This window comes from Pleurodeles waltl, chromosome 9 (assembly GCF_031143425.1).
Source record: "Pleurodeles waltl isolate 20211129_DDA chromosome 9, aPleWal1.hap1.20221129, whole genome shotgun sequence".
NCBI classification, from domain to species: Eukaryota; Metazoa; Chordata; class Amphibia; order Caudata; family Salamandridae; genus Pleurodeles; species Pleurodeles waltl.
Genome location: NC_090448.1, coordinates 814,714,753 through 814,731,140, shown reverse-complemented (window position 1 = coordinate 814,731,140; position 16,388 = coordinate 814,714,753). Strand labels below are relative to the sequence as shown.

Sequence of the window (16,388 nt, the reverse complement as noted above, 5' to 3'; positions counted from 1 at the left end):
ATGGCCAAGCTTTACGCAGCACAGCTTTGCTTCAGATTTAGCAGCAACATATCAGTCAGTTTAAATATACATTGTGGTCGTGCTTGAGAAGTAGCACCACCCTTCAAGTTAGAATGATGTCAGAGGTCCACGTTTTAAACATTCCACCTATCCCATGCCACAAGCTCTTTCTTCAGACAGCAGAGCTGTCGCTCAAATAGCAAAGACCATCAAGTTCTTGCTTTAGACAGTAGTTCAGTTATCGCAAATACCATAGCTCCGTCTTCAGTGGCAGAACCAGGTCAGACATTTGACACAGACTCCGACTTCAAGTAACGTAGTCATTTTTCAGTTTACACAGGTGCTGTGGACAGTAGATCTACTCCTTAGGTTCACAGACCCAACGATCGATTTTGAGACAGCACAGTTATGCCTGTCTCCCATGGCCCAGGCTTCAGAGAGACACATGATGCAGGTTAGCGATGTCTCAGACTCCAATTAAGATCTGACAAGCATTGAAAGAGCAAGAAGCCCTCACCTCTGAAAAGTGTTGCCCGACCTTTTGTTATTGCCAGTACTTGCAGCTGATGCTGAAGAGCATCAGCAACAGCATAACAAATGCTTAACGTGGCTGGTTCTGAATAGCATTTGCAACAAGAAAAAAGGCAACATTGCCAACCCCAGTGTCATGACGTACGTGTCGTGCAGCCACCACCACACATGCATACATTTGGATTATGATGCTGCAGCATCCATTCCGTTTACTTTTACTTCACCACCCCAGGGTAGCAGACTTCTATCATGAGCAGTGAATTAAAAAAAATTATGCAAAAGTGCACAATCGAGAAAAGAGTGGCCCAGCAGCAGAGGGGAGTAGGGCTGGGTGGGAGAATAAAGGCTCAGCGCTGCCAAGCTTTGAGGATAAACTGAGCAGGTGGGAGTATGGGGAGACAGCTGAGCTAGATGGAGTAAATGAGTCATTAGATGAGCTGGGGAGGGGCCACATAAAGAGAGCAAAGTGGGGATGTGTGTGAGGAACGAAGCACACAGAGCAGAGAGCAAGAATACACATGAACTCTCTTGGAGTGCTGGAACTAAAGAACAGTAATTTCCTGAAGCCATCCTTGGAAGGATACAAGTCATTCAATCAAAAGGAAGATTAAAAAAGTTATGCTCCAGGTGAGGAACAAATACAAGCAGTATCGGTAAAGCCAGTGAATAAGGTGCAAGCAAATGAGTTTTACAGCAAATCCAAGGCCCACTGTAAGTAACTATATTGTACACAATAGGTCTTTCAATAACAGACCTATAAATGAGACCTTCTGTTGTAATGCAGCCTGAATCATGGAATAAATTATACAGTTTCTGTTCAATGTAGTACCTAAGTTAGTTAAAGAATAGAGCGGTAGAGACCAATTTGACTATAATCAAACAAAGCCTATATAGATGAAAAATACAAATTTTAAAATGTAAGTTGGACAAATTAATAAGAAAAACACAAGAACGGTTAAAACCTATTGGTTTAAATAAATAAAAGAAGAAAATGGTGGGCTTCATAGCAAATCCCTGTTAAGTAACTCAAGTTTGATTTTAAGGCAGAAGAAAGAGGTAAGGAGATAAATGTAAAGAAAGGCAGGGTATGGAGAGGTTGAAGGGGAAGAATGAGGATATCTTCAAAAAGTGCAGAAAAGAAGAGCACGGTGGGCTGGGTAATAAACGAGAGTAGGTGGTGATGACCCCTTAAAAAATAAGGAGGAAAGAGGTGTATAGAGAAAAAAGAAGTGGAAAGAACTATACAAAAAAGCACTATAAAAAAAGAGAAATGTCTCTGTGACAGGATTTGGGAAGGCAGGGGGAAAAACAAGTGAAAAAACAGAAAGAGCAAACCCATTGTTAGGAGTTTATGTCTTGAAATAGAAAATTTCGATAAACAGTGTAGGTGAAATGTTTTTCAGAACTGTTACTGTAGTAGTTACATTTTCCTGTGAAGTCATATGCAACCCACATGTACATTGTATAGCGGTAGATATCTCTGTTTTCAACATACTATGTGGTTATTTTGATATTTTGAGACAGAAATATGCAGTATGTTTCACAAAGGGCTAAAGATTTTATATTTTCTTTGGTACTGCACTGAGATTGCCCCCCTTCCCCACAGATTGCCTTCTTCGTTTGAAGTTTTTACTAGCTGGACTTAAAACTCTCTGTCTCCTTGTAAACAAGAGTGCAGTGACTTTGGCGAAACAGGAGTCGTACAAAAAATATCATAATAGCCCCTCACACTTTGCAGGGAGTGTGAATGTTTATGCTTGTGGTTTTATAGGGATTAAGCCATAACTTGGATATTCCACTTTTGGATGTTAAACAACTCCTTATTAGTAGTTCTATGACTAGGCAATGCTATGCAGTAATATACTGATCGTGGTTATCACTGCTAGTAAAAGTGGTCAGAAGTTTGCACAACAGAACAGGTAATAAACAAGAATATTTCTAGCATCGGACAGCTAGTTACAAACTAGTTAGCATTGATAGAAAAGATATCAATAATTTAACAGCTAAGGGCCATATGTACGAACACATTTTCCCATAGACATAGAATGGGTAAAACCCTTTGCTACATCTGGACCTAGGAACAGTAAAGGAATTTACTATTAGTAAGTGTAAGATAGGAGGAACAACTACACATAAGGAATTCATAATTCTTTCTAACAATAACATATATATATATATATATATATATCTCTTAAGATGGCTCCTTATACTGAACATTGTACTTCACTCCAGTAGTCCTTTGTTTGTGTTTTGCACCATGACAGGGTTATTTAAATCCGTCTTTGCTTTTGTTGTCACTCGTTCTAAAGACAAATGGGTCTTGGTTGGGTGCCCGTGTGTCATGCCAATAAAGAAGACTTGAACACGCTGTCCCGGAATGCGCGTGTATTCCCATTAGACTCTTGTAATAAAAACATTTTTAATAAAAAAAAACACATATAATTAGAGGGGCTTTGTGTGAGCCTTCTTCACCCATTTGTCTATCCAGCTATTATAAATCACATTTTACTTCCTCCCACTTCAATATGGTGCAACGGGTCAGAGCACTTTAGCCATTTCTTCTTTGCACTTTGGGTGACACCATTATGTTGTGGTCCGATGTTCACATTCGCATAAGAAGTGCACTACAGTGCCAGATCTGTTGGCCAACACTTTAGTTTGCCAATTCATTTTTCTTTATATTCATTATTCGTTTTTATTGTTTTCAGTCGACCTTGTATGTTCAAACTGGGTCTTCAGGTTGCAGTAATTCAAAACTACTAGCCCGAAAAGAATCACGTTTTCTCACTGTGTGCATTAAACTAAAGGATTCTATATCCGTTTTAACATTCGTACTTGCTAGAAAGCAATTTTACTTTTCTATTAAAATTGTAGGCACTAGTTATTTTTTTATTTAAATTTTTTATTGCAAGCATATTGCTGCCACGTTTGGGCAGCAGCATGTTTTTTTTCTCCTTTTTCTGCTTGTGGTATTTGATTACAATAAAAAACAAGCATTTACAGTGCAACGGGTCTCGCGTTTGCTCATGTTAGAGCTGATCGCGTTGTAAACTCCTATCCCGATTTTTCACCTATCGGCCAAAAGTGCATTTATGTACACAACCCGAAAAAGTGAAATTAACAATGTAAAGCACTCGACTTCTGCCAAGCGAGATCGCGCTCGTAAATTACAGAAAAAGTAGTCCACGAGCCCGATGGAAAACAGCGAGCCTTGCATGTTTTCTGTACTTGGTCGCTGCGCTCGAGGAGGGCTAGCCACCGGAAAAGGCATGACGTATGCATGCCTTCAACTAATGAAAGCAAGCAGATTTTATTAGGCAAGCCCGTGAACCAATAAAAAACACTGACGTGAAGTTGACAGGGCTCCAAGCCCTTTTCTAAATACAAAAGAGTCTCGCTGCGATACGCATGCGCGAGCGCATGCAACGCAGGCTCAACCCTAATAACTATTGTCCTAATTGCCAAGACCAGACCTGTTGGCTTTGCCAATGCCTATTACAGTTGCATTACATTTTAGCTATTCCTAATTTTTATGCACTTGAAGACTAAGGGTCTGATTTAGAGTTTGGCAGATGGGTACTCTGTCAAAAACATGACGGATATTCTGTCTGTCTTGTCACATTGCATTTGGATATAAAGCACTTGTAATTAGATGGGCAGGCTATCTGTCACTTTCAAATGGGGTTCTCACCTGTCAAACTCTAAATCAGGCCCTAAGTGATTTGCCTTAAAGCTAACAATTTCGAGTCAAGTGCAAAACCTGTGATTATAGTCCAAGTCTCCAGGTTCCAAGTCAGTAACTTATCCACTAGTCCATATCTTGTCCCACGTAAGGGTAGAAGGCAGGTTCTTCCTGGTCAAAACTGAGAAATGTAATCATTACTTACTACCAATTTACACGAAATGTTAATTTCAGCATAAAATTGCTGTTTTAGGTTTTGTGTGGTCCGTATTGCTGTACATGACCCTCTTGCTTTAGGTTTAACTACTGAGGTTGTCTATTTGGAAATGTAGTGATTCATTCATGTCCCCATATTCTTGTCTCTTTGTGCTAGATCATCAGCAATGATTTCCTTCCTTACAGCATTGTTCAGTGTTGTTTGTTTCCTCAGTGATGGGTGACTGATCTTTCTGACTCAATCCAGACGTTCGTCTGGTAGTGACTGGTGTAGCCCACCCTGCATTCTCCCTTTTACCTTGCTGGCTTAAAGTAAGGGCTGTTGAACTGGTGTTGACCAGTTTGTGATGTCTTAATAAGACCCCCTTATAGTCTCTTTGTTCATTGTCAAACACCCATAGTAATACATTTGCTTTGTTTTAGGTATTTGTTCTATGTGGACTGAGCTCCAGGACTAGCAAAGGGCTTTTCAATACCACTTTAATTTTTTCATTTTTCACTTTGTAGCAGATGTGTCAAAAACATGAGATTCATAACATAGAGCAGCACTGTGTTTTAGGCCTTTTTAAGAACATTTCCCAGAAACCAGAATGTGGTGGTTATAGCGATCTATAACTGGGGCGATCCTAGACACATTTCTAGTTTTATGGTACATATATTTACATTACAGTATACATATTTACAATTTAAGTTAGATGAAGAGAAAGTTAGGAGCATCATCTGATCTGTAGGTCATATGCTAGATCTACTGTTACCATGACGGCCCGGGTTTTCATGTGAGCAATTTACCCACTGAATCCCTGTTTGGGTGTGATATGCCTTATCATTTAGATGCTACGCATCCTAGATGTCATGCTGTGCAAAGCGCGCCTTTATGATCCCTGAGCCCACCCTTGCAATCTTTATCTGAAGTTGCATATGTAGGATGGGGCTATGTTATAGTCTTGTTCTGGCAGAGTTTGGAGAGGATTATCTTTGGCAGTGCACACAAGAATGTTAATTCTGCTAGTCTCTTCATCACTTGTACCTTATGCTCCAATGTGTGGATGTCCTCAGCCCCTGTGTGGATCCCCAGGTATTGGGAACAGCAGAAAGGGGGAAAGTGGCTCAATTCGTGAGTGTGAACACTTCATAGACCTTTCTGTGTAGAACATTTGTTTTTATACAAGTATTTGCCGCATACTTCAGTTAAGAGGCCAACCACTTTATTTTGCTTGTGCGTATAGGTGCGGATTGTCTCTTCTCCAGAGAACCGCACTGTTCACTCCTTGAAGTTCAATTTTACTTGTGAAGCCTAGGTTCCCAGTTTCTCCTGGATGGTGGAAAAAATTCAAAGTTTGTTGATATGTACTATGGTACGTTGCCTCTTGCTTGTTGTAGAGCCATTATTACGATAACCTTAGCTTCGTCACTGTTATTTGGTCAGCCTGCTACACCTGCATCTTTTCCATGGGCTGGCTACTTTCTTTAGCCTTTCTTTTCAGACTAGGTTTCTCTCTGAATCTATATTTTATTTCGATTTACTGTCTTTTCAAGGTTTTCAATATCTCACTCACTCACCTTTATTGTTTTAGTATTTCAGTTTTTTTGATGCGGTCATAGGTTTCTAGCTTCAGGATTCTTATATAAATGTTGTGCTCTTTTATGTTAAATTTGTTCGTCCAGCAGTTCTTTGTTTTTTGTTGGTGAAGCCACCAATGGGTTGCTCTAGGTGGGTGTTTGGGTATGTGCAGCAAGTGGGTTGGGCGTTCTTGACCTGAATCCAATTAAAAAGAAAACAACCCAACTTCATGCTAAGCGTTCTTGACCTGAAGCAGCTCTGTAAACCGCGGGTCCTAGAGGATGGTCTCCTCCATATGGACTCCTGGCCCGCCACTGAGGGCTTACCCTCCCCGCATTCCCAGAAGGCACCGCTGCCCCGCTCTAGCACTGAGCCTTGAATGTGCTTTTATTGTTAATTGCATCCATCAAGCCGTCCTTTATTGTCTTCGCGGTGCTAATAATGGAGGAGGGAGTCCTTCCTCCTTCAAATTAGAACGTCTGTCGTTTCCAAACAGCAGAGGGAAAGTGCCTGGCACTGGAGCAGGGAGGCGTATTCTCTCCAGAGCCAGCTGCTTCATGGTGAGGTGGAACTGCTAGGAACGGCTGAGTTGTCTCAGCCATAACCGGCTAGTGCTTGTGACATCCTAAGTTATTGCTGTATGCTGGGAGAAGGCAGCCGGCAAGGCCTCCAGAAAAGCAGGCTCCCCAATCTTTAGGGCTGAATGGACACTTAATCAATCAATACAAAAAGCATCTATACTCCCCCAAGAGTACACAGTCCCGTACATCCTTTACTGTTTAACAGTGGAATTGCACTTATTCTCGTAACACTGACCTACTATACTTTTCTATAAATGTTTAGCTTACTTTCTATACATCATATGGCAGATTGAGAGGTAAACTGAAAAAGGAAAAGCTATTGTGCAAGTTATAGGAATTATGGATCATTATCAGAGTAAAAATTAAAAAACGTGAACGCATAAGGTGGTTAGAGTGCAGCATAGAAGAAAAAACAAATAAAAGCAGGAAAAAGGTTGGTTTGTAGATACGACAAACGTAATGAAGGTTATATAAGGTGCCATGATATCTACATTAAAACAGCATTGAATAAATAAAATTGGAACCAAAACCTTCCTGAAATCTAACATATGCTTAGACTCACCAGTCGTGTATAGGTCTAAATGGTGCCTCTAAACAGAAACATAGACCCAGGATTTATTAGTTTTTTCGTTTTTCTAAAAATGACTTTATGTGCTTAAATTGATCCTCAGCAGTTTCCACATAACTGGGGTAAGCAATTCAGCTGAGTATCCCTAATACCTAGCTCACCAGCATCAGTGGTTTCAACAGGATCTCACTCACCGCTGTATTTGGTCGCATGGGCATCAGTTGAATCCCACTCATTCTGTGTAGCACTGATCTCAGAGGATTCCTTAGATTCTTAATGTACTGCTAGGTCTATCCTGTTTTTCGAATGAATTATAAATCTGAGCTTTGCACACCCAGTTCCAAATATGCATGAAGGCATATAAAGGCCATGCCCCTCCCCAAATATAAGCAAGACCCAGACCATTTTCTTTATTTCCCCCTGAGTTTGGTATGGAATCTACGTCTCGCTTTCTGGAATACAAAATAGTCTATGCCCCATATTTTTGCTGCCTTTCTTGAGGTTTTTTCCTGTTTGCTTCCTGTTCAGCACAGTGTTAAGGCCTCTCACAAGTTCCAGAGGTGGTTTGCAGCAGCTGACCCGCATACTTTCAGGATGTCATGTATAGAGAGCAATAGTGCTGTGACGGTCTCCTCTTACTGTGCACCACCAGGATACGGTCTTCAAAGAACTAATTGATGTGCATGCAAAGAAAAGGGGACTCTACTGCAGGATGCAGCATGTATGGATGGTAGCTTGAAAATCCTGGATACCTCTTCAGTCAGTAAAACAATGAGACAATCTTTCCAATTGGCTTCTCACTGCATTGTGGGTTTCACCATCATTGAAAATAAAACAGTGTCTCTCAGTAAGCCTTATGAAGGCTAAAACATCAGATGGCATCATTATCCTTGCAGTAGTGCCTGACGACTTGTTCTGGTTGGAGACAATTTTCAAGGCACAAGGGGGAGTGTTCATCACCAGAAACTGAAGATCAATCTGGTTGAGTTATAGCCTATCCATATATGGACATTGACACTGGCAATATCCTAAGTACAAGGTAATTTCTGCCTCTGGGGTGCTGTTTATTGAGATCAGACACTTATTCCTTCTGGGCCACCAGGTCTTAGAACAGGCATGACACCTACCAGTAAGCCACTCTATGAGTCTGCAATATCAAGGTTTCTGAGGTACAATTCCAGTACGTCCAAGGATGACAATGTCTTTCTCTCTGAGATACAGATGGCCAACAGTGCTGTTGACAGTACCATTGTGGCAACATGCTTTTGTCAACTCGAGAGCAGATCTAATTGCTACATCTCTGTAGTGGTTAAATGAGTCTAGGAGGAGTCCATGTTTTAAAAAAAATATATTTTATTTTTAACATTTTGTGAACTTAACAGACAGAAGTAACAAGTGCATAAGTGTATTATAAGCATACATCACTCCAAAAGAAATAATTACCAATATCAAAATGTATGAGTAAGGTCAGCGTAAACTGACCCAAGGACCCACAACACACCCAGAAGCAGGACACATGTCTTACAATGTTATTGGATCCGGAGTAGCCAGCAGATAATCACACCAGTACAGAGAGGTACCATAACCATCCCATACACTGACCCCTCAGCACATGACAAACAAACAGAAGCTTGTTACACAGGACTGAGAATGAGCAGGTAGGCTCGCAATGGTTCCCAGAAGTCTTTAGGCTAGGAGGAGTCTATGTTTATGCTCAGTCTTTGAACAATGGGTGCTGAGCAAAAGCTGGTAACAACCAGTAATCTCGTAGGCATCTTTGCCAGGACCAAAGAAACTGGGCTATGACATAGCAGCAGGCCTATTTGAATTGTATGAGTAATAGCAGAAGGCCAAAAATATTGACAAGGACTTGCCACTTGATGGGAAGGGAAGACCCTCTTTAAGCCCTCAAAGCATGGCAAAACAATGACTTCTGTCCAGTCAGTACCAAAGTGACCTCCAACCCCATTCCCAGCAAGTACATTTTAATGCACCACAAGTCTTAAGATAGTGCCTCTTTTGCCTCTGACTCAACCTCACGTGCAAATGAAGAGAAACCATGAAGAAGGCAGGTAGTCCCATTTGCCTATAAAGATGCCAGGCGTAAAACAATGACTACCCAGCCACTAAGTTGCAGGGTGTTCACACCACTAAAGTGCTAGTAAGATTTAATCTTTACTCCTTCGCTACCATTCCTGGAACCAGATCACTAGTTACTCCTGGGTGCTGTAATTAGTCGGGGACTTTATACTCTACACTTCCGTCGCCTCTCACTTCAAGGCCTCCAATACCTTAGCAGGAGTTGGAAAGACTCCTCCTACTAAGGCTTTTTCACGATGGCGGTCAGGACTACTGTTCCTCTTACATACTATAAACAAAAAGAGAAATTAGGTTTGTTCTGCTTAACCACCACCCCTACAGTTTTAAGATCACAAACAATGACTGGTTGTGCTTTTAAAACCTGCAGGACACATAGTTGTATATCTCCATGAGTACTATCATTACCATTGCAGGATGTTCGGCTTTTTCTCATGTGGCCTCAAAGAGAATTCACAAAAATACTAGGTGCCGCAGCTGCTGATCTTCTGCAGTGAAAGGCTGTTTGCTGCCCTTGCCAGGAATACTGCCTGGTGAGAGCAGCCTCAAGGAACTGGCTGCATTTAGCCTGAACCTAGCTCTTTGGATAATCTTTTATCTTGTGCTAACAGTAAGCGTACCAATGTGCTGTGTAATTGTGTCATGAAGATTCCAATTAATAACAGTGATTATTGTCGTGGGTCTGGTAACAATCTTTTCTGCATCAGAAAGAATGTCATTGAAGAGACCATGGATCACTTCCTGAAACGCAGCCTTAGGATGGTTTGGTTATTCAAGATTCTTCGACCTCTCTGTATAATGTTGATTCCCCTTGTCATGCTGTGAATGAACTCTCACAGCGTCATTTGGCCGTTCACTGGGATCCTTTTCTGGACAACAGGCGTAGCTGTTAGTTCAGAAAGTCCGTCTGTTGTAAGATCATTAAAGTTATGGCCGATGCACCGATGCCTAACAGTGCACACTTTTGTCAAACGTTAAAAGTTCTTAAGAAACTTGCTTGTTTTAGAATTTGGTTTTTCGAAAATACTTTTCTTCACCTTCTTTTAATATCTACAGCTTGACAAAATGAGTAATTTGAGGCACAGGAATAGGATAAATTTACCATGGACTTGTTGGGTTTCCTGTTTCCAGCCTCTTCCAGCCTGTTTCTCTGCCACCAGGGAAAGTTAACACACGTTTAAGCTTATTTTTGAAAGAACAAACTGGCGAAGGTTATGTACCCATGGAAGTACCTGTTGTGGCGGTGTGTACATCTTCACTTATGTGGTACTGGCCATGCAAAGGTCTGAATTATAACTATTTGAATAACAGTTCAGGTCTCACCACTAATTTTCAACGTACCCACAGGTACATCTGATACCCTATGGAGTAAGAGTAACACAGTCACCGAACATGTAATTTTATCCTTCTGGCGTTGAGTTTGCATATATTTGCACATAAAGTTGTGGCAGTGACCTTTTAAACAGAAATGGTTTCAGTTTAGTATCCATCTGCCTGTCAAGTGAATGGACCATATTGACTCAATGCTGATGCAAGCACTTGCCCCTTTTTTTACTTGAAAAATTGCAGCAAAGACGAGCAGAACTCCCTGATAAGCCCCAACGGATCTCCCCTTGTTTTGAATGTTCAGGGGGGTATTGCCACAAGTAATTGGGACGTCCAACCTCAAATACTAGAAACACCCAAATCATTTCCCAACTAATAATGAGTAAGAAAGGTAGGGCACACAGCCAAGGTACTGCAAAGATCCAAGCATTTGAAAACAGAATGAGCTGCGATTGGGTATTACAAAAAGATGGAAATTATCCTGGTGACTGGCACAGCCATGCCACTCTACACATTTGTCTGTTTGGAAACATTAGGCCAACACCACTTACTAGTTGAACAAAGCAGGAAAGGCAGATATTTTACTAGACTCTGGATTGCTTGACAAATGTGATAAATAGCTACTATTGCCAAGGCTAATCTAAAACATATAAGGAGCTCTGATCACATCTCCCACTCAGACACAGGATGCTTACCATAATGAGCAGTCAAGATCTGCCTGGGCTATTGAAATGGCCTTTAAGAGGAATACTCAAATCGATCAGTAAATGATAGGCTGTACAACACTTTATTACCTATAGATTAAAATAAGGCCCTAGCCGCTACACTCTCTTCCTGTGAAACCGGTAGCAGCAATTCAGGATGCCTCTCAGCATGGTTGTCAGTCATCTGTATTGCGCTTGAATTTTAGGTTTATGCAGATGGCACTCAGATATTGGCATGTTACAATTTCGTTCATGCTCATCCTCTTGGCAGGTGGCATTTGCAGGATACTGATTATTTAGAAATGTGCAAACTATCTGAAACTCAAACCCTCAAAATCGGTTGGTCCTTAACAAGAACGACAATCTTTGGTTAACCGATCTTTGTCTTGCTTTATGTGCATTCATTTTACTGTGTTGATGGTGAGGGACCTGGATTTTCCCTTGGACAAGGACCCTATGCTGGACTTCTTAAGTCAACGTCTTTTTTTATCCAACCCTACATTCGGCCATAATTTTTCCTGTTTTTGCCTTTCTGCAAAAGTTTATAGAGGTCAGTGTGGTTGTTTCTTCCTGAAAAGGGTAAATGTGGGATTTTGGTAAAGTACTCCAGTATGCAAAAAAACGTATTACACCTACATCATACAAGCCTCTGCTGCCCCAACTGTACCCTAGCCACCTTCTTTCCTTTCATTGCCCATCATTTGACTGCATTGTGCACATTCATTATCCCATGTGTTTATTTTGGTATGTTTCAATGTAATATATATTATACATAGAAAAAATATTGTAAAGCTGTGGTGACTTTTTGGTAGGAATATTTTGCATGGGTGATGTTTTGTGATGGAGTTTCAGGGTGCACAAAGCAGTTTTAAGTTATGGTTTAAAGTATAACCAAATGAGGGAACAGAAGAATGCAAGAGGTAGGTGAGCCTGACAGGCATCTATTGACCAGAGGAACAGAAGCTTTGGTTGGTGTTGTGGAAAGATGTTAATCTGCTCAGAGCCGCTGATTGGCTCTTCACCAGCGCAAAGGCATGCCATACCCACACATGACAACCAGTATTGGTCATGCCCTTAATTGCTCTTTTTCACCCCCAGAATTGAGCCAGCAGCCATGGCTACAGATTTATCATTGCCCCTGAACTCTTTGCCACATTCCCTTAACTGACAACACTTCTGTCACTCTTTCAATTTCTCCCTAGATTATGAGGTTCCCCTAAAGAAGGAGAGCGGGTTACCAGAGGGACCCGTTCTCGAAGCTCTTCTGTGTGCGGAGACTGGAGACAAGAAACTTGAACTCAAGGAAGAAGAGATCCCCATGGATTGCCAGGTAAATAGGTGACATTGTAACATTGGGAGGTTTTCAGGTGGAGCGGACGGGTGATTTGCTTGTTTTGCTATAGCTGCATTATACGATCACAGAGAAGGCCCACCAAGCCAAGCTAATGTTGCTGTTTCCTTGTTTCTCCCACACAGTGTGGTTTGAAACTTTAACCCCTCCCCCCCAATGTGTCTAGCAGTCTGCCTGCATTTGATGGTGGTTCGCTGTAATTACTGGTGCAGTAAGTGTCTTCTTGTAACACGATTACTGGCACACTGTCTTAGCAGGCCCCATTGCTAGCACAGTAGCTGTAGGATGTGAAGGGGCATGATAACTTACACAGTAAATTCCTGATTGGGTGTACGATCAGAAAATAGGGTTTCAAATATCTTCCAACAAAAATATCACATCCAGAATATCGACTATGACAATAATGTGATGGTATGAATATAGGTAAGTCTAGATTTACTATGCTTTACTCCACATTTATGTACCTTTAAAATCCCTATTTCAGTGTTCATAGATATATATCTCTAAAGCTTGTAGAGTCGTAGTTGGGAATATTTAATCTATACTTCAGTATATTTAACTTGAGGATATTGTGCTAGTCAATATTCTTCATGTGATATGTATATATTTGAACGTACAGGCACCTGATGTGACATGCTACCTGGCAAAATAGTTATGTGTTTGGGGGCATGATTATTGGTCTAACATCTATCATATGGGATATTCTTATGAATTAAATAGTTATCTGAATCCCACCAAGTAATTAAAGATGCAGGAATTTACAAGAAAAAATCATACTCAGCTGACAGTCTCCAGCTGATGTTACCCCAAAGGCAGCTCTCCAAAAGAGGAACATGTGCGGTATGCTGGGCTTTCATGTACGGTGTGCAAGTCACATACCGAGGATCAGGCATCCATCCAGGGAACGTATATGTCACGTTGTCATCAGCTTGATATAAGGACATGTCACACCTGGTGGATTAAAGGATCATAATACACTTTTTTCTCATTTGACTTGACTTGCCTGGAAGGACCTAATGATTTTACGTGTTACTCTTCTAAGTGTGTCTTAGTAGCCTTCCTAGGCCCTAATACGAGTCTGTGAAAATAGGATGGTGTTTACCAAACTCTGTAAACACCGGTAACCGGGGTGTATACCGGACACAATAAGTACCTCCTACTCCAAGTATCTGCAGGAAAAACTGCGACTCACATCAGGTGCCAGCATTTACTAATTCTGTACTATGTCATATTTTTCTCACACATTTTCATCGCTATTTTATATCAATATCTGTCAGGGGAAAATTACAAATGTATGTTATTTATTGCAACACTTGTAATTCTGATCCGTGCATGAAATACTGATTCTGCAGGTATGATAACATTCTCTCTTTTTAGGAATCAGGGCCTTAGAAAGGTTTGCTGAACTGTCGTGATAGAAAAATGTCCACTGAACTGTCGTGATAGAAAAATGTCCACCAAGTACACGGCTTTGTGCCAAAAAAATGTATTACAAGAATTGGTATAAGCGAGTGCTAGTGGATACGTGTGAGAACTGGACTCTGGGTAGTAGTTGATGACTGGGAGCTTTATGGGTAAAAAAATCAAATAACTTAAATGAGACTCAAATGTTTCCGTTTTTGTGCTATGTTAATGTGATATCTTGATAATTAGTGAACAGAACCAAAAACTAGAGCTGTATGTCAGACCTCTTTCAAAACTCAACATTCAGTCAACAGGCCAAAGAACGTCCGTGTCCAGCCAGAGCGTATTTAGTAAGGAAGATAATTTACTTTTAGTTTTTCAGCAGTACTAAGTACTGCACAGTTCAACTCATTATACAACGTTGCATCGCTCATGGTGCAGAATCAACTGATTTCTTTTGCTAGTCCCTCCAGGTGACCTCTTTCTGGTGGCCTACCCTGACCACCCCCCTCCTTACGGGAGTGAGGAAAAATCAGGCTCCGGTACAATCCCGGTTTTCCCTGCACACAGTTCATGATTGATCTCAAGCCTTACCCACTTTTTGTGCTGCGGGTTAATGATTGTCTGTTTCTCACTTTTTATGAACAGTTCTGATGGCTCCCCTGTGATCCAGTGGGTGGGGCCTGGAATGCATTGTTGGTCAACGTGTCTAGGGCAAAAGACAAGTACAGGACAAGACATAGTTAGGTCCAGGCCTAGGCCCCAAACTAAAAGTCAGAATACCAGTAGTATACTGTTGGGCATTCAGGGAAGGGGGACACACCCATACACTCTTCAGTGGACATTTCCTTCCCAAGACTGTACATAGAAAAATAGTTCATACATTGTCTAATATACTAATTTGTTTAAAAACACAGAGTACCCTTAAATACATAAATAGTGACTTCCTCTTTGAGCTGAAATTGAATCCTTAATGATAAACAGTAGCCAGAGCTTCCAACAAACAGATCCGTGCCCACCATTATGGAATACCTTGGCCTGGTATGGAAGGGGTAGGAGTATAGAAGGGATCAGAAGATAATACTAGTAGATACAAGAAAAAAGAAATAGAGTATTGCAAATAAAATGGTGCTACATTTGCCAAGTATTTGTCTTTATCTTTCAGAAACCACCAATAGGAGAACTTCCGCATGACCTAGAAATGGAAGATATGGAAGACGATACCCCTAAACGCAAAAACAGGGCAAAAGGAAAGGTAGGTATGGAAGGAATATGGAGAACAGAGCATGGTCTTCATGTTCTGCAAATACAAAAAACATTTTATTTGCTCCGTATCAAGTTACCAGATTTGTAACTCTTATTATGAAAAGGTAAATCTTTGCATTGCTGGAGAAACTAAAATATTTGAACTTGGAGGTCAAGTAATTTATGGGTTAGCCTGTTCCTTCACTGTGCTGTGTCCTAAATATGGACTTGACAACCATGAAGAATTTTTTCTGTGTCACAAAATCCTATGAAGGAGCTGTGGCCCAAGTGTGAGGTAATATTGTCTGTAAATGACACCGGTATTTTGGTTAGTGCCTAATCTGGGTGCAATTGACTTTCATTGGTGATATCATCCATCTGTGACACACTTCTACCCTATAACTAACCAATTGGAACTGTGCCTTATGGATTTATATGATCTGAATCGGTTTCCCTACACCAGATGTTCAAAATACTATTTTTGCCAGAGATATGCGTGACATTTGATCACACAATTGGTTGTGATCAGGTGACTTATGTGACACATACTTTTAAGTTCTATGCATTAAGCCCATAGCCCTTCAAGCACAGGCACATGTGCAGTACTGGAGCAGATTTCTAGAATGTCCAAAATATTTTTTTTTACTACCAGTGAGGGTCAACTGAAGATGAAGACCATTGTTGCAGCTCCAAAATTCTATTGTAAGCTGTGTCAGTGTCAAAATCTTAACAGTACATTGCTGTGCTAGATCAGAATTTGGGATCCGTGCTACCCATTGACCACGGAAAAACCAAGGCTGCAGCCCTGTGGTGGGAGATATCTTTATCTAAATGTTACCACTTCAGAGGGGAACGGTAGGGAAGGGCTCAGGAGGAGTCGCATGAAGACTTAGCTATTTTAGATGAACCAACCCTAACTGGTCTGAACTTACCTTTGCATTGGCTGGTGTCTCACAAAGGGAACAGAGAATTTCATAATGGCCATCATCAATTTCCTTCTAGTAAGCACCTTTGGCTGTTCAAAAGGCCTAGGCCACAACTTAATTCTCCATGGGATACAGAGACAGCTCCAGTCACACAGTAGCAGCAGCGTATCTGGTTGCCAAACAATGCTTATTGACA

At 41.0% G+C, this 16,388-nt stretch overlaps 1 protein-coding gene across 6 annotated transcripts in view; it reads left to right on the top strand.

Annotated features, from left to right (window-relative positions):
- The window catches only part of DPF1 (double PHD fingers 1), a 467,038-nt gene that overhangs the window by 235,259 nt on the left and 215,391 nt on the right, over positions 1-16,388 (top strand). For all 6 annotated transcript variants that reach the window (XM_069208087.1, XM_069208083.1, XM_069208085.1 and 3 more), the window contains exons 4-5: positions 12,469-12,596; positions 15,187-15,276. In XM_069208087.1, the coding sequence (XP_069064188.1) occupies positions 12,469-12,596; positions 15,187-15,276 (218 nt within the window). The remainder of the gene's footprint in view (positions 1-12,468; positions 12,597-15,186; positions 15,277-16,388) is intronic.